At 48.1% G+C, this 18,070-nt stretch overlaps 1 protein-coding gene across 1 annotated transcript in view; it reads left to right on the top strand.

Moving 5' to 3' along the window:
* The first annotated feature begins 12,778 nt into the window (after nucleotides 1-12,778).
* Nucleotides 12,779-18,070, top strand: part of LOC103190225 (deleted in malignant brain tumors 1 protein-like) — a 40,025-nt gene continuing 34,733 nt past the window's right edge. The window contains exon 1 of the mRNA XM_042345313.1: nucleotides 12,779-13,121. Within this exon, the coding sequence (XP_042201247.1) occupies nucleotides 12,779-13,121 (343 nt within the window). The remainder of the gene's footprint in view (nucleotides 13,122-18,070) is intronic.

Below are 18,070 nucleotides of genomic sequence, written 5' to 3'. Positions count from 1 at the left end.
GGGAGCGGAATTTGGTGTGGGGGTGGCGGAGATTTGAACGATGTGGATTTTATGGATGGTGGTGGATGGGAGACCGGCGAGAAGGGCGTTGGAGTAGTCCAGCCGAGAGGCGACATAGGCATGGACCAGCGCACTTTGGAGTGAGGTATTGGCGGAGATGACCGATGCGTCGGTAGTTGAAGAAAGCAGTGCTGGTCAGTGACCGAATGTGAGGGAGGAAGGATTGTTTGGGATCGAACCTGACCCCTCGGTTGTGTTCGGGTTCGTAGAGATTTAGGGGCAGCTCGGGTAGGTGGAGGAGGTGAGTGCCATTTGCATCATCACGGGTTCAAAAGGTACAAGCTCCAAGGCCTTGCAGAAATCGATAAACACAACGTAGGTGGTTTTCTTCTCAAAATTTAAACGTCCTGTGATCTTAGGCATATCCGCAACATGCCCTCCCATATTGCTCACAGAATAGAAGCCAGCCTGCAATTTCCTGATCGAACAACTAGTGTCCGAACCGTGCAAACTATCTGCAATGCCTTCCTGACGCACCATTTTAAGACTCACTGGACTCTTAGAGATTACTGGGTATTTCTGTGTCTGACTTGTGGAGAGATACCAAAATTGTCTTCTGGGCACTGTTATAGGGGGAATGTATCTCAGACAGCTCTGGTGAAGTTTAAGGTATTAATTCTGCTGGACTTAATGAGCCTTATTTTATCATCATATTTCACTTGATTTACACTAATTTGCGCAAATGTAATTTGTAATTTGTATTATAGTTATTAATGTTGCAACTTGAACGTCAGAAATATTTGCTTGCACAGTGATCACTCGGGGTATTGCAGGGCAGAAATTGGCTTCCTTATCTGATTGTAATATTCTCAAAAGCCGTCAAGAGAGCAGGGCCGGGGAACTCGCAAGTTTTCATAGATTCATAGATTCATAGAATGTTACGGCACAAAAGGAGGGCATTCGGCCCATCGAGTCTGTGCCGGAGCAAGTCACTTTCATTTACCCCAATCACCAGCTTTCTCCCCATAACCATACAAAACGTGTTCCCCAGATACCTATCCAGTTCTCTCTTAAAAACTGTTATCGAATCGGACTTCACTGCCCTTTCGGGCAGATCATTCCAAATTCCAACAACTCGCTGAGTGAAAGATATTCTTCTAACCTCCCCTCTGCTTCTTTTGTTAGTTATCTTAAGGCTGTGACTACGAGTCACAGACACACCTACCAGCGGAAACAGCTTTTCCCTATCTCGCCTCGAAACCTTTCATGATCTTGAAGACCTCCATCAGGTCCCCGCATCACCTTCTCTGCTCTAATGGGAAAAGTCCAAACTTCTCCAGCGTGTCCTCATAGCTAAAATTCCCCATTCCTGGTATCACTCTCCTTAATCTCATATGCACCCTTTCCAGTGCCTTAATGTTCTTCCGGAAGTAAGATGCCCAGATCTGGGTGCAGTACTCCAGCTGAGGCCAAACCAGTGTTTTGTATAGATCAACCATAACCTCTCTACTCTTATACTCTATGCCCCTACTAATAAAGCTCAATACACCAAATGCCTTTTTTACTGCCTTATCTACCTGCCCCGCCTCCTTTAATGATTCGCTTACTTGAACACCCAGATCTCTCTGTACGTTCACCCACCTTAAATTTGAGCTACCAAGTCTATATTGCCTCCTATAATTTTTCCTCCCTAAGTGTATCGCCTCGCAAGTATCCACACTGAAATCTATCTGCAGCATGTCAGCCCATTCCACCATTCTGCGAATGTCTGCTTGCAGTTGGTTACAGTCCTCCTCGCTATTTACCACCCTACCTATCTGTGTATCATCTGCAAACTTGGAAATAGTGCTCTCAATGCCCAAGTCCAGATCATTAATATATATTAGAAAGAACAGTGGTCCCAATACCGATCCCTGGGATTCCTGGGGTCACCGCTGCACACACCTCCTTCCATTTCGTGAAACACCCATTAACCACCACCCTCTGCTCTCTGTTACTCACCCAGTTCTTACTCCAACTGTCACTATCCCCTTAATACCGTGGGCCTCTATTTTTTTATTTATCTCTCAGTTCTTTATTAACTCTTTATTACTCAAAGCAACACAGAGGGCTAGACAGCTACAACACAATCGTGGAAACATCTTACTTTATTCACCACGAATTTGTGCACCTGTATTTAAATCATCAAAGGTTACAGATTTATTTCACAGTCTTTAACTGAGCTCACAATTAATAACTAAATATCCCAGCAGCTAGAAGTACAGAATAATTATCCCTCGTCAGTACAAAAGTGAAGATTTACAATGACTATCATTGTGTATCATCAATACGAAATATTTTATGGAGAAAAAAAGAATTATTTAACTGTTTTTGCAGAGAAGTCAGCGCCTGACTATTTCCCCCCTCTTCGCTCCCTCCCTTCCCTCCACTCACCCTGACCATTTTCCCCCTTGCTCGGGTCCTGACCCAACTGTACAGCGCCTTGGGACGTCCTCCCGATGTGAAAGGCGCTAAATAAATGGAATCTTCTTGTTGTTGTTCAGCTACACATCAGCCTTTGCCGTTTGACATCATGTCCAACATTAATCCTTTTTCACAGCTTGAAATGAGAGGGTGTGGACTTAAACACCTGGAGAAGCTCCATTCCCTGAGCCCAATAGCTTAGCGAGATCGTTAACATCAGTTTTGAACACAGCAGAAACTTGAACTCAATTTATCATCTCACGTGAGAAGCTCAGAGACACAGAGAGAGATATACACAGTATGTAAGACCCATTGTGTGTGAGAGAGACTGGCAATGTGAGAGACGCAGAGGGGAGAGAGAGTGAGAGTGACACACACTGAGACAGAGCGTGACAGTTAGAGATGGAGAAAGAGACTCAGAGTGTGTGATGCACTGTTTGAGAGCGAGTGTGAGAGACTGTGTGAGAGTGAAATTGTGTGACTAGACACAGTATGCATTAGAGATAAAGTGACAGTAAGAAACACAGTGTGTGAATGGGAGAGAGTGGGAGAGAAAGGATGGGGTTGGGGTGAGTTTAGAGGCAGTCGTGCTCGTATGCGGGTCGGGGCCAGGAGGGGGAACATGTGAATTTTGCATCATATTGGAGCCAATTCAACTCCCACATGTCCCCTCTTACACCTCCCTAACCAGCAGGATAGTAATACTTGCATTTACCAAATAGTCTTTGATGTCAAGAGGACGTCACGAGTCACGTCACACAAAATTTTGTAAAGCGAAGTGACTGTGTGTTTTGTAATTGAACATGGCAGAATAAATTGCCAAACTAACATCCCACAAACATCCATGGAGTGAATGAGCAATGTAATTGGATGATTATTGGTCGCAGTAAAACACAAAACTGGCTCGTCCGGGAATTGAAACCGGGAACTCCCAATTTTATTTGATTATTGTGACGGAAGCAAGTTCTTCCTTCTCGACCAACCAGCCTCGCTCTCTGGTTTCGAATAAATATTCTGAATCAACCACAAAATTTGATCCTATTTTTCCATCACTTACATTTCCATCATGAGGAATTCAAAAAGCAGCGGCTCTAAGGCCTTATAGAAATAGATAAACACAATTTAGGTGGTTTTCCTCTAAATCTTGCAACTTTCTTTGACCGTACACAGAGACAAAACTTGTCCCACACATTGATGACAGAACAGAAGAGAGTCTGCTCCTCTCTCATCAAAGCGTATGTCTGGAATCCATGCAGATTATCTGAAGTGACTGCACGAAGCACCGCATGAAGAAGCATTGAAATCAATGAGATTCCTGGGTAGTTCTTGATCAAACATGTGGGGAGACACAACAGTTGCCCTCTGGATACTGACAGAGGAAGGAGATCGTATCTGAGACAGATTTGTGATGAAGTTTAACAGATTAATTCTCCTGAGGTTATTGAAGAATATTTTACCATTGCATTTCACATGAATTACATTAATTTGCACATACAGCTGGACTCCCGACGCGAACGTTGAGATAAAAATATATCTGTATTATATGTTGTTGAACTTGGCTTGGAAGGCAAACATAATTCCACCCTCCGTTGTCACCCGAGGATTTGCAGGCTGGAGACTGGCTTCCTTATCTGATTGCAATGCTATCACAAGCAGAAAGCATAGCAGGGCTGGGGAAATCTTTGATAAATCTTTATTTCTCAAAGCAACACAAAGGGCTGCAAAAATGCAGCACAATAGCTGAACAACAACAACAACAACAAGATTTCATTTATAGAGAGCCTTTCACGTCGGGAGGACGCCTCAAAGCGCTGGACAGTTGGGTCAGGACCCGAGCATTAGGGGGAAATGGTCAGGGTGAGTGGAGGGAAGGGAGGGAGCGAGGAGGGGGGAAATGGTGAGGGTGAGGGGAGGGAAGGGAGCATGTTGCTTTGTCCACTTTTATTAATGAAGCATATATTTCATTCAACAATGCTAACATCTGCGATATCATAGCTTTAAGCTAGGCTTGTAATCTCTCATAATATTCCCAGTAATTAGCAATACAGTTCTAATATCCCTATTCATTAAACGTATACACTTTAACACTGGAATATTCATCATCAGCTCAAAAAGGCAAACTCACATTCCTTCAACTGCACTTTCGATTGTTATAATACACCAACAACAAAAACAACAAATCACGTTGAAACAGAAGTTTTAACATGAAAGGACGAAACAAGGATCTGGAGAGTCAAGGATTTATACTCGAGCTGGGGGCTGGAATGAGTAAGGGTGGGTGTTATGGGCGTAGGTCTAGGAGGGTGACCAAAAAAACTTTCGAAGAGAAGTGCCTTGAGACACGTCTTGAAGGAAGATATGCAGGGGGCGACGCGAAGGGATTGTAGGATGGATTTCCAAAGATTTGGGGGCAGGTAGGCTGAAGGTCCGACCGCCGATTTTTGGGCAGGCAAGGTGGGGAAAGGTAATATTTCTCACAATTATTCGCCTGCTCTCTTGTCTCTCTATATATCTGAACTATAGGCTATTTCCGTTGGAAAACTGTACAGAAGCTTGTCAGACACCACTGAACTTATTGTATGGCGGTGCGCCGAATACAAGGAATGGCATAGAATTATCCAGAAAACAGAGCATTCCACCCAATCTTGTCCAACCCCCCAACCCACGCCCAATGTATCTTTCACCTTCATTCTTGTTCCTGATTCCTCCACACTCCCTGTTCCCTTCTCACTATCAAGTTTCTCCTAAAATACACCGACGTTTTGACTTTAACCATAGATTGTGGCGAAACATTCCACAGTCTCACCACTTTCTGTTGGGAATAATATATTCCTAAATTCCCTGATTGATGAAATAAACGATAGCATATTCTCCCTTATCTTTGATTTAGTACCATCCAATTCAGGAATCCCTAACGCCTTTCACATGCTGTACTGCAAGGTGCCAATCTGTTTATTAATGACCCGATGTTTGGATACAAGAGCTATTAACGTCCACCTCAGAAAAATCTTTTCACCATGTTATCCACTTCTATGAGGCCCATTCTCAATCTGGAGAGAAAAGATCTAATCTTTCTTAGTAACTTTATTCACTCATCCTGGTCACTTCCACATGAATCTAACCAGTAATCTCCCCAACGCCATAGAACATTAACCATTATTCCTGATCTGTTTTTCGAATTTTCCAGCATTTGCCCAATCTGGTCTGCAGTTTTTCACTTAATTTTTCCGAAAGAATACAACTAAAAATTAAGTTTGTAACTCGTGTGAGGTGGAATCCCAGGATACTAAACAGTCAAGAATTAGGGCCAGAACGCGTGTTATATCGGTGTTGGTGGGGGGGGGGGGGGGGGGGAGGCGTTGGGGGAGGGTTAACTGGGGAGGATGAGGAGTTGGGCGGTAGACGGGGAGGGTGTTGTTTTGTAGAAGGCAGGGAGGGTAGGAAGGTGGCAGAGAGCAAGATGAATGAGGGTAACCTTGAGACATGCCTTGAATGAGGCAAGGGAGGGTGCGGGGTGAAGAGAATGTGGGATGGAGATACAGAGGATAATGGCAAAGAGGTTGAAATCCCATAGTGTTTCCCGAGAATGTTTTGGCTGATATCATTGTGTGTGTTTGGCTAATTGTGGGAGTCTATCCAGGTAAGCACACATATCTTGCTATTGAGAGCGCTGTCTGGCCGCCTTTCCTGCTGCTTGTCCAGTTATGACCACCGAAGATGTTAGTTTGGGCTTTGGCTGTATTGTCAACCGGAGATGGGGAGGATTCCAGGGTCCAAGTGACTGGTCTTCTCTTCCAGTTGATCAGCAGGCTGTGTTTTCCTGTCAATAGCAGTGAATGCCCTGACATACTGCGGAGAAGCAAAGAAGGATGTCACAAAGTAAAGATAAAATGTAAGCAACTGATAAGAGGGAGTAGGTAAAGGGTCTAAACTGAGAGTTTAAATCTGTAGTTTTTCCAGTCTACATATGGTTACGTCTGTCCCTATGCTTTATTGCTGCGTGCAATCCTTCTATAGTGCTTTCCGTGAATGAATGAAATGTGTCGTGACAATATTTTTCTAGACGATCACAAGCACACATAAGATGCACACAACAATGGGGAAGCGTCCAATGTGACACCAGGACGAATTCACTTCTCCTTTACCCAAAGTACTTGGCGTGTGTCCAGCTCAGTTCACGGCTCCCAATCGGAGCTTTACAAACCGCATTGAAATAATTTACTGAAGTTTCTGAGCATCAGCTTCACACTGACCTGTTGTGGGTGAGGCTGGGGCAAGTGCTGCAACAATTCCTGCAAAGTACATCACATTTTTTGCAAGTTCCTCCTGCTATCTTCAAAGAGAGAGACAGAGAGAGAGAGAGGGAGAGAGAGAGTCTGATGAACCTCTGATTCCCAGCTGTGAATATCGCTCAATATCCATCTGTAAGTCACGGCTCACGGTCCTCTCAGTGTGGGTTTCGCTTTGTGTGTGTTTCTGTCACAGCTCGGGCTGTGTGTGTCAACAACAACAACAACAACAAGATTCCATTTATAGAGCGCCTTTCACGTCAGGAGGACGTCCCAAGGCGCTGCACAGTTGGGTCATGACCCGAGCAGGGGGGAAATGGTCAGGGTGAGGGGAGGGAAGGGAGGGAGAGAGGAGGGGGAAATGGTCAGGGTGAGGGGAGGGAAGGGAGGGAGCGAGGAGGAGGAAGAGAGTCGAGAGGGGAGCTGAAGGCACGGTCAAAGAGAAAGGTTTTGAGACCGGCCTTGAAGGAGGAAAGGGAGGAAGCAAGGCGAAGGCACTGGGGGATGGAGTTCCAGAGCCTCGGGGCTGAGAGGCTGAAGGCCCGACCACCGATAGTAGGGCGGTTGGGGCGGGGGACGTGGAGCAGACCGGAGCCAGAGGAACGGAGGGTACGGGCAGGTAGGTAGGGGATAGTAGGTTGGAGAGGTAGGAGGGAGCAAGGCCGTGAATGGCCTTGTAGGTGAGGATGAGGATCTTGAAATCAATCCTCTGGGGGATGGGGAGCCAGTGGAGGCGAGCGAGGGTGGGAGTGATGTGGTCCCGAAGCCTGGTGCGGGACAGTACACGAGCTGCAGAGTTCTGAATGACCTGCAGCTTGTGGAGGGAGGTGGCGGGAAGGCCGGCGAGGAGAGAGTTCCCATAGTCCAGCCTTGAGGTCAAGACTGCTTCTCAGTGTGTATGTGTCACAACAGCTTTGTGTGTGTGTTACAGGGAAGTGGATGTTTGGTAATACCAGAGCACAGTGATCCTGGCAAAAGCTGCTCCTCAGTTTCGCGTGGTTTAAGTCTGCAGAGTCCCATCCTCGTGGGACACACAAGCCTCCAGGCGTTGCTCATCATACGAGGTCCTCCTCAACCATACCATGGAGCCATTGTTTCTCATCTTCAGTGAGTATTGTTTCGATTGATTTTCTATACCAGTCACAGTTTCGGACCAGCCAGAGAGGTGGACTGGAGAGAGTTATTTTTTGACCCTCTAATAAAATAAACCCCACAACCATTTCATGACCCGCTCTATCTTCCTCCATTTCCGCAACCGCACCCGTCTCTGCCACTGTCTCACCCTCTCAGGCTGCCGGAACCATCACGCATGCATTCCTAACATCCATTCTTGCTTATGCAAACCCGCTGCTTGACGGCCTCCCAACTATTCCTTTCATCGGCTGCAGATCACTCAGAAGTCTTCAAACTGTGCCGTCGCCTCCAAAATAGCTCTGCGACCTTAGCACCACAATCGTCGCCCGACTCCGTTGGAATCAGATCAAGATTCGGCCCCTCACCTTTAACATACTCCAAGGCCTCGTTCCCTCCTGCATCTGCTGACGCCCAACCAAACTGCCCGCTTTCTCCGAGCAGCAGGCTCCAGCGTGAGTCACGTTTCTCGCCTCACCCGCCTCACCATTGGCGGTTGGGCCTTTAGTGCCACTGTGCCACCACCCTCTGAAACTCAATTCTATAGTTCCCTTTCCACGCCCGGTTCTTGCTTCATTCAAGATCAATCTCAAAATTCTACTCTATGACCCTACTTTCTTACACCCTGCATAAATCCCTGCACTCCAAGCTCCTCAATCCCGACTACGATTCCAATACAATATCTCTCCAGAGCCTTTTGTCATCTTCCCGACGGAAACGGAACTATGGAAATGTATTGTTTAGATTTTTGATTTAGGAAAAGCTGAAAAGGAAATTGGATAGAATAATAATAATAATAATAATAATAATAATCCTTGCATTTGTTATAGCGCTTTTCACGTCGGGAGGACGTCCCAAAGCGCTTCACAGAATATACTGTAAAGTGAATTGACTGTATATTTGTGGGCGAACGCGGCAGCCAATTGCGCACAGCAATGTCCCGCAAACAGTCGTGGATTGAAAATGACCAATTTATTATTGTTTTTGTTTTTATGGAGGGATTATTATTAGGCGTGTGGAGTAAGGAAACTTGCCCAAGGTTTCGCCCTGCCTGGAATTGAACTCAGGTCTCTCGCTTGCAAAGCAAGTGCTCTAACCACTGAGCTACAGGACTCCACCATGGAGAAAGGAGAAGGGAGAGTGTGAAGAGAGAAGAAAGAGTGAGGAGAGAGGACACACATTAAATGCGCAAAGGTAGGAGAGAGGGATGAGAAAGGAGAGACGTCAAAGAGGGAAGAAGAGAGAGACCAGAGAAACGTGTGCTGGGAGAGGGGGTATAGAGCGTAGAGAGAAGAAGGAAAGGCTAGAAGTGAGAGAGTTAGAGCAGAGTGGATTGAGATGATGAAGGGATGAACAGAGAGTGGAGAGAGGGAGAGAGGTGAAAGAGAGGACAAAGATCGAGGCAAAGAGCAACAGGGAAAGTAATGGGGAATGGGTGGGGAAGATGGAGTGGGAGAGGATGGTTTAGTTCGTTTGGGGGAGGGAGAGAGAGAGTGGGAGAGAAAGTGGTAGAGAGAGGATGTGAAATCAGCGGCAGGTGGAGTGGTAGAGGGAGAGGAATGGGTAGCGGGTGAAAGAGAGGTAGCAGAAGGCGAGTAGGAGCTAGAGAGGGAGGGTGGCAGGAAGACATTCCTTACACATTAAGAAGGCAAATTGTCCTTATCAGCTTGGTGGTAGCCTACGGTATATTTCCATTGACGCCATCCCTGCTCTTATTGGGTTCTCTTTCTCCCCTCACACATTTTTCTCACGTTTGGTTTCGGTTCCTGCTGTCACTCAGAATATTTTGACGCGAGGAAAGCTATCAGAGAAACGTCAATGGAAAAAGAAGCTTGGCAATCCAAGGCTGGATAATTCACTATTGCATTGACGCAACATTTATATTGTGCCTTTCGTGTTGAGAAGGTCACACGATTGGTCTGCATGAAGAAGGGGTGGTTGGAGTGAGGGAGGGAGGGAGCATGTCGCAAGGCAAATACCAAGTTCCTTCAACCCAATAAAATTAATTGGAAAACAAAAACAGTCGCTGGGTACGCTCAGCAGGTCAGGCAGCACCTATGGAGAAAGAAAAGTGAGTCAGCTTTTGGAGTCAATGACCATTCGCCAGGCCTGCAGTCTGACGTGCTGAGTGTTCCCAGGGAAGCCGTTACGCCCATTGATTTGTTTGGGAGTTTATGAAAGAGATATTTGTTTAGTTCTATTCTTTCCTCTTCCCATCGTGCCTGTGCTGGAGCTTGCTCCCGCAATAGAGTTCTCTACGCTGATCAGACTCCCTGCTCTCTCTTTCCACCTCGTGTCTGTGCTGCTGCTCACTCCCCCACTGGTGCTCTCTATTCTCATCCCATTCCCTGCCCTCCCTGTCCATGTTGTTTCTGTGCTGGTGCTCGCTCCTCTACTAGAACCATTTTAGTCGACGCCATTAAATGGCTACCCGTATCTATGGAAAGTCCATAGATGGCGTGAGCGACGGATAGATCAGCTACACGTTTTCTTGAATTACTGTATAAATAACTAGTAATTTGACCTTCTATTTTTCACTTATGCAGTGATATTTCTGGAGAGAAAGACGGTCGAATCTGCAGGTTAGTGAGTCAATCTAACTACCTTAATTTGCTGTGGGAACACTATCTTCAATTATCCCTATGCCTTGCCCCTTCCTTCTCCACCTTAAGTTGACGCCTGAAGAATTTCCTTATCGACCATGCATAAGGTCACTACCTCTTACCCCCGTTTCGGAGACGTGCTCTGCCAATGTCAAGCGCTCCGGATGCTATCCTGTGCGAGTGGCGCTGTGTAAATCTATATTGCTGTTCACAAGAAAGCTGTTGGTCGTGTGCGTTTACAGAAGATGTTCGATTGCGTTTCACACGGGAGTGTGTTGGAGAAAGTTAGGGGGAATCTTACAGGTCGTTGGAGGGTGCGGCCACATTGCTGTCCCTTGGTTTCTGCACTGGGAGAAGGGCTGTAACATTATGTGATGGGCTGTATCCTGGGGTGGTGGGGAAATAAACTGGATGATTCTGTTCTGCGTGGGTTGCTGCTATGGGGGGAAAGGAATTGACATCGGGTAGGGACTATGAACTGTCTTGGTTAGTAACTGACCTGGTGCGAAGCGCGATACGCTGGGGTGAAGGAGCTGTACACTGGGGTGGAGGGTAAGTGGGCTCGGGAGTTCTGCTGTGCCTGGGGGAGTGCGGGGCTGCACCGCTGGTAAGGGCTGTTCCCGGGGATGGCCGGATATGCTCGTGAGGGTGGAGCTGTGCCTTGGGGAGTTGCTGTGCCTGGAGCGGTGCTGTACCGGGAGCGGCATCTGTGCCTGAGTGGATCTGTACCTGTGGGAGTATGTTCCTTTTTGGAGGCGCTCTATGCCATTTGGGTGGCCTGTGCTCTGCGTTTGTTTCTGTTACCGCGCTGGATTGGCACCGAGTGAGGGATGGGATGTGAATGGATATGGAAGAGGGCGGCTGTTCCCTGGGGAGTGGCATCTGTTCCCTGAGATTACACTGTCTGAAGGGCAAATACCGTTGGAGAGGGCTGTTGCCGGGTCGAGGGAACTGGTCCCTGGGGGGGGGCTGGAGCTGGGCATTTGGGTTATGGGTGTTCCCTGGGGTTAGTGGCTGTGCCTGCAGTTTTGGCTTTTTCCAGGTAAATTGGCTGTGCCTGAGGGAAGCGCTGTAGTCTGTGGTGAGCTGTGCCTTGAAGTGGGGTTTGCCCTGAGGATCTGTGCCTTTTTGAGCGAGGGGAGAATGCGCCTGGAATGATCTGTGCCTTTGTCGAGCGGTGCCTTGTGTGGGAAGGTCTGTTCTGGTGGAGGGCCAGAGCATTGGTTGAATAACTGCCCTATGGGGAGGAATTGTGCTTGCAGGGGGCCGTGTCTGGGGTGCAACCGTCCTGCCCTGGGGGAGGGAGCTGTGCTCCGACGTAACGGGCTATACTCCGTGGGTGGGGGATGGCGGGGGCTTGGTGGACCTAGTGGAGGAGGTTGGGGAGGCGGTGGGCGGGGAGGGGGAGGTGGCGGGATTGTCGCGGGCGCTGTGCCTGCGGTCGTGTTGTGTGCAGGTTAATTGTTATTCCCCCCCATCCCCCGACTCCTCTCAATGTAGATACGAGCCCTGAGGGGCTGAGCTGTGAGGGTGCGGCCAGTATCATTTTGCCCGATTTAGTGTTTAATTCTCTGTGTTTCTGTATCAACTGTGCAGCTAGGCCAGCTACAAATCCGAGCTATTAACATACTAACTGGACGGCACTGTCTGTATCTTTGCCTTTGTATCTGATAACCAAGCAATAACCGAATGACGTTCAGACATGATTCATACTGGAACAGAAATGTTAGCATGCGCTATTGTCATGCGAATACTTTCGGGGTTATCCTACCGTTGATGATCTAAGTTTCAAAGTTATTTAATTAAGCTGCAAATAAGAAATATGCATGGTAATTCTGCCACAAATTATCGACAGGGAAAACACACACCGTTCTAGAGGTATACGTTTGTACGAATATATTCTGTATCAAAGTAGAAAACAATGGATATATATTGGGGGGAATGTCCTATCGCTATATAATGTACAATATAGTTATATAAAGTGTAACTACATAAAGTATAATGTAATATAACATATATCAATGCAATATAAAATACAGAAGTCGAATATGAGCGATAGCAATAATAATCGTTTGATACAATTATTATCACGTCTTCGAAACTTCCGAAAAAAGTTCACAGAATATGCTGCAATGGGAAACTTCTTTATGTTTTGTTGGGTAAACGCGGCAGACAATAGCACAGAGCCGTATTCCCCAAACAGTCATGGATTGAGTGATCGAATATTTGTGTTCCTTTCAGGCATTAATATTCCTAGTAAAGAGATGCACATTGTGTTCTATTATCCTAATTATGTCCGGTAAATTAGTGCCTTTGAGGCTGGTGAATGGCGGCAGCCCGTGTGCCGGGAGAGTGGAGGTTTACCACGATGGAAAATGGGGCACAGTGCGTGACTATGGCTGGGATACGCTGGACGAGGCTGTGGTGTGTAAGGAGTTGTCCTGTGGAGCAGCGCTGTCAGCACCGGGAGGCGCTCACTTTGGCGAAGGCTCTGATCCGATTGTGACATGGAATGTTCGGTGCAGAGGGAACGAGTCTGCGCTGAGGGACTGTCCCTCACAGACCTGGAGTCATTATTCCTGGAGTGATTATGCCTGGTTATCTCAAGCCCACGATGTCGGTGTCATCTGTTCAGGTAAACAATCAATTCTCTGATCATTTTTCTTTTCTCATATTTTCGATGAACCCCAGTTGGAGAATCATTGATAAATTTTGTATCTTACAGTACGTTAGTTTATTATTAAGCCTGTTGGGGAGGGGGTGGGGGTGAGGTGGTGTCACCATCACTTTTCTGCTTCACAATGCCATGATATGGGCGACAAATTATCAGTTAAATATGTCTGTCTCTTATGATAACCTCGTAATGGGGATGTGGGGTGCTGTGCGCACGGGGTGAATGGGGTGGTGTGCAAAAGCGGATTAGTAAGGGTGGAGATGACTACATGGTATGTGAACACAGGGAGGCTGAACACCGTGGGTGATCACATGTTAGCACAGCGTGTGAGCACGGTGGGAGTGAACACAGGGTGTGAGCGCATGGTGGGATGTCAGAGGGGATGACTACAGGGGTGAATACATGGAGCGGTATCACAGGGTGTGAAGCGCACGGAGGGTTGAGCGCAGGGGGATTGAGCACGCGGAGTGGTGGGAGCATCAGAGGTTGGGGTGAGCACAAGGATGGGTGAGTTGAGCATAGGGGGCGGAGAAAAGTGTGAGGTGAGGAGAGAGGTGTGATGAGTACATTGCGGATGAGCAAAGGTGGGATAAGCACAGGGTTGTTAAGCACGGGGTGCGGGGTGAGCACGGTTCGGAATGAGCAGTCGGCTTTGAAAACAGGTCTGTTGAACACAGGGTGCTTGAAGACAGGATGGTGAGCAAATCGGAGAGCATACGCGGGGCGGGGTGGGGGACAATGGCGCACAGTGTATGAACAGAAGTGGTGAGCATATGGTTGGCTGCTGAGCTAAGCAGGTCTGAATACATGGTGGTGAGTACAGTGGAGGGGTGGTGGAGGTGAACTCAGCGTCTGAACGCAATCTTGTTGAGAAAATTGCGGGGCGGTGTTGTAAGCACAGTTGGGGTGAGCACAGCGGGATGCGAGAACGGGTGGTTTGAGCACAAGGGTAGGTCGTGTGTGTACAGAGTCCAATGAGTAGGGGAGCACAGGGTGAAGCTGAGTAAACATGGGATGAGTACAAGGGGATGAACACAAAGCGTGTCTGGAGAGCGCGTGAGTGAGCCCGGTTGGAGGGTGTGAGCACACGGGGCTGAACACAATGTGTATGGGCACCGGGAAGAGGGATCACAAAAGTGAGAGGATAATGGATGGTGATTACGGAGGTTGATCGCGGAGGGAGGTGAGTACAGTGGAGCTGGGTACAGAGTGGTGAGTTCAGGTGCAGGGTTACCACGGGGCGATGGGGTGTGCTTGAGGACTGTGAGCACCGCGGGGTTCAGAGCATGGGAAGTTGAGACCGGGAAGTAGTGCAGTTCAAATAAATTGGGGAGCGCAGGCGTTGAAACCCCGGGTATGCATATGAGGCGGTGAGCACACCGAGGAACACAGGGGCCATGCACAATGGGTGAGAATCGGGGTATGCATATGGTTGCTGGATTGGTGTGAGCGCTGGAGTGAAGAGTACAGGGGATAAGGAATACAGTGTGGATGAGCACAGGGATTTGAACACAATGGGGAGCACGGGGATGTGCTTAGCAGAGGAGGAGCACATGGAGGGAAATCAAAGTGGGGGAAGAGAACAGGATGGTGAACCCAGGAGCCTAAGCGGGAGGTGGAGAGAAGAGGGGTGAGCAAAACGGGAGATGAGCACAAGCGGAGAACAGAGGGGAATGAGCTCACCTGGGGTCGTGAAAAACGGGAGGTAATCACAAGGCGGGGGTTGGGGGCGGGGGAAACATATGACAGTTTAATCAGGGGGTAATTACATTGGTGTTGAGCACATGCGGGAGGGGTGGGTGAGCACCGGGGATGAGAATAGGCGTGTCACAAGGCGGTGAGCAATGGGCGTGAGCACAGGCGGGCTAAGCGGCCTAAGGGCTAAGACAGGGTGAGCATAGAAGGGCGAAAAGCAAAGGAAGGTTCGCAGAGGGTGAGAAATGGGGATGTGAGAAGACGTGATTTGAGCACAATGGGGGTTGAGCAACAGTTGAGGTGCGTACAACTGGGTGAGCACGGGAGAGGGGGGAGTTGGAGTTAATCACAAGGAAGAACACGGAGCGATCAGCACTGGGGAGTAAGCACATGCGGGAAGCACGGTGCGAGTGGGAATACACGGGCTGTTAGCAAATGGTGTGTAAAGAGTGAGTGTAGGCATAGTGTGGTTGAGGACAGGGGTGGGCAAGTGTGTTTAGCACAATGTTTGAGCTCAGAGAGGGGGTGTGAGTTGAGTGTGGTTGAGCATAGAAGAAATGAGCACAATGTGGGTGAGAACAGGGGTTGTGAGCGCAGCGAGCGTCAGCACAGAGTTGAGCACAAGGGTGGTGAGCAGGGGGGAAGCGATTGGGTGGAGTCTAAGTAAATCGGATGTGTGAGCACAGCGGGGCATAGGGGTTGGGGTGGAGCACTAGTGTATCAGACATTGGTGTGGCAGAACACAGGGGTGTGAGCATGACGTGGTGAATAAGCACAGGTGGGTGAGCTCAGAGTTGGTGAGCACGAGGTGGTGTGTGAGCACGGCGGAAGGGGAGCAAGGTGGTATTGCTGAGCACGGGTGTGGGTGATGTTAATGACAACAATGTGTGTGTGAGAAAAAGGCGGTGAGCACACCTTCTCTGTTGACCTAATATCACACTTCTTCTCCAAACACAATATGACACCTCCTGTCCTAACCCTGTGTCACACCTCATCTCCTAACGAAGTGTCGCTCCTCTACTGCTAATCCAGTATCCCACCTCCAAGCCTAACCCAGTGTCCCTCCTCTTCTCCTAATCTAGTATCCTTTCTCCTCTCCTAACCCAGTGTCACAAATCGTTCACATCAGTATTCACCAGGGAGACCGATCAGGTGGACATGACAGTAGATTGAAAATAAAACAAATACATTTAAGTTACAAAGGGGAGACATAATAGAAATACTAACAATAATCAGAGAGATCAAACTCCCTGGTCCAGATGGACTGCATTCGCGTATATTAAAACAAACCTGGGAAGAGATAGCAGTGGCACTGTTACACATATATAATAACCCAATCGTAAAAGGAGCAGTGCCAGAAGACGGTAGATATCTATTCTTATATTTAAAAAGCGAGAAAGGACAATCCCTGGAAACCACAGTCCTGTCAACTTAAAATCTGTTGTAGGAAAGATTATAAGATCATTACCCGAAAGAGGAAGTAGAAAAACGTTTAGAAGTGGAATATATAATAACGGCTAGTCAGCACGGATTTGAAAAAGGAATATCATGCTTGACCAACCTCAATTTAAATTCTTTGAAGGATGAACAAAATATAGAGACAAGGGTAATGCGGTAGACGTAATATATTTAGATTTCGAAAATATGTTCGATAAGATACCACATAGTCGACGAACGGATAAGGTCAGAGCCTATGGAGTCAGGAGAACAATAGCAGAATGGATACCAAGCTGGCTACAAATCACAAACAATATATTGTAGGTGTAAAGGGTAGCTACTTAGACTGGGGGGTGGGGGGGGTGTGCCTTGGTTTTCCACAAGAATCGCTATTGGTATCACTATTATTCACAATATACAGGAATGATTTGGACTAGTGAATCAGCAGCACAATTTGAAAATTTCCAGACAGCAACAAATTGGGAGCAGTAGTACAGAGGTGGACTGCAACAAATTACAGCAAGACATGAATAAACTTACTGAATGGGTATTTTAATGGCAAATGCAATGCAATGTAGAAACGTGTGAGGTGCTTTTAGGAGAAGGAATAAGGAAGTCACATACATCTTGAAACATGAAACGTAAATGGTGTCGAGGAGTAAAGAGATCCAGGGATAAACATATATAACTCACGTCACGGGGCAACACAGGTTAACAAGGTCATAAATAAGGTAAACTAGGTATTGGGGTTCATTTCTAGAGGGACTGAAATGAAAAGAAGGGAATATATGGCAAACTACAACAACAACAAACACAAGATTCCATTTATAGAGCGCCTTTCATGTCAGGAGAACGTCCCAAGGTGCTGTACAGTTGGGTCAGGACCCGAGCAGGGGGGAAATTGTCAGGGTGAGGGATGGGAAGGGAGGGAACGGGGAGGGGTTAGAGAGTCAAGAGGGGAGCTGAAGGCTCGGTCAAAGAGAAAGGTCTTGAAACCTGCTTTGAAGGAGGAAAGGGAGAAGGCGGCGAAGGCATTGGGGGATAGAGTTCCAAAGCCTAGGGGCTGAGAGGCTGAAGGCCCGGCCACCGATGGTAGGGCGTTTGGGGCGGGGGATGTGGAGCAAACCGGAGCCAGAGGAACGGAGGGTACGGGCAGGTATGTAGGGGGATAGTAGGTCAGAGAGATAGGAGGTAGCGAGGCCGTGGATGGCCTTGTAGGTGAGGATGAGGATCTTGAAATCCATCCTCTGAGGCATGGGGAGCCAGTGGAGGCGAACGAGGGTGGGAGTGATGTGGTCGCGGTGTCTGGTGCGGGACAGTACACGAGCTGCAGAGTTCTGAATGACCTGCAGTGTGGATGGAGGTGCTGGGAAGGCCGGCGAGGAGAGAGTTCCCATAGTCCAGCCTTGAGGTGATAAAGGCGTGGACCAGGGTTTCAGCAGCGTGAGGGGTGAGGTAGTGCCGTAGTCTGGCGATATTCCGGAGGTGATGGAAGGCAGTGCCAGTTGTGGTGCGGAAATGAGGGAGAAAGGACAGCTCAGGGTCGAACAGAACACCGAGGTTCCTGACTGGCTTTGAGAGGTGGAGAGTGCAGCCTTGGATGCTGATGCTGTCAGCGCCTGAGGTGCGGAGGCGCTGACGTGAGCCAATCAGGAGGGCCTTAGTTTTGCGCACGTTGAGCTGAAGAAAGTTGGCTCTCGTCCAGGACTCGATGTCGGACAGACAGCTGTCAGGACATCGGTGGTCGTGGAGTTGAGGGTAGAGGAGGAAAGGTAGAG

This window comes from Callorhinchus milii, unplaced genomic scaffold, assembly GCF_018977255.1.
Source record: "Callorhinchus milii isolate IMCB2004 unplaced genomic scaffold, IMCB_Cmil_1.0 Scaffold40, whole genome shotgun sequence".
NCBI lineage: Eukaryota > Metazoa > Chordata > Chondrichthyes > Chimaeriformes > Callorhinchidae > Callorhinchus > Callorhinchus milii.
This window is presented reverse-complemented; position numbering and strand designations above follow the sequence as displayed.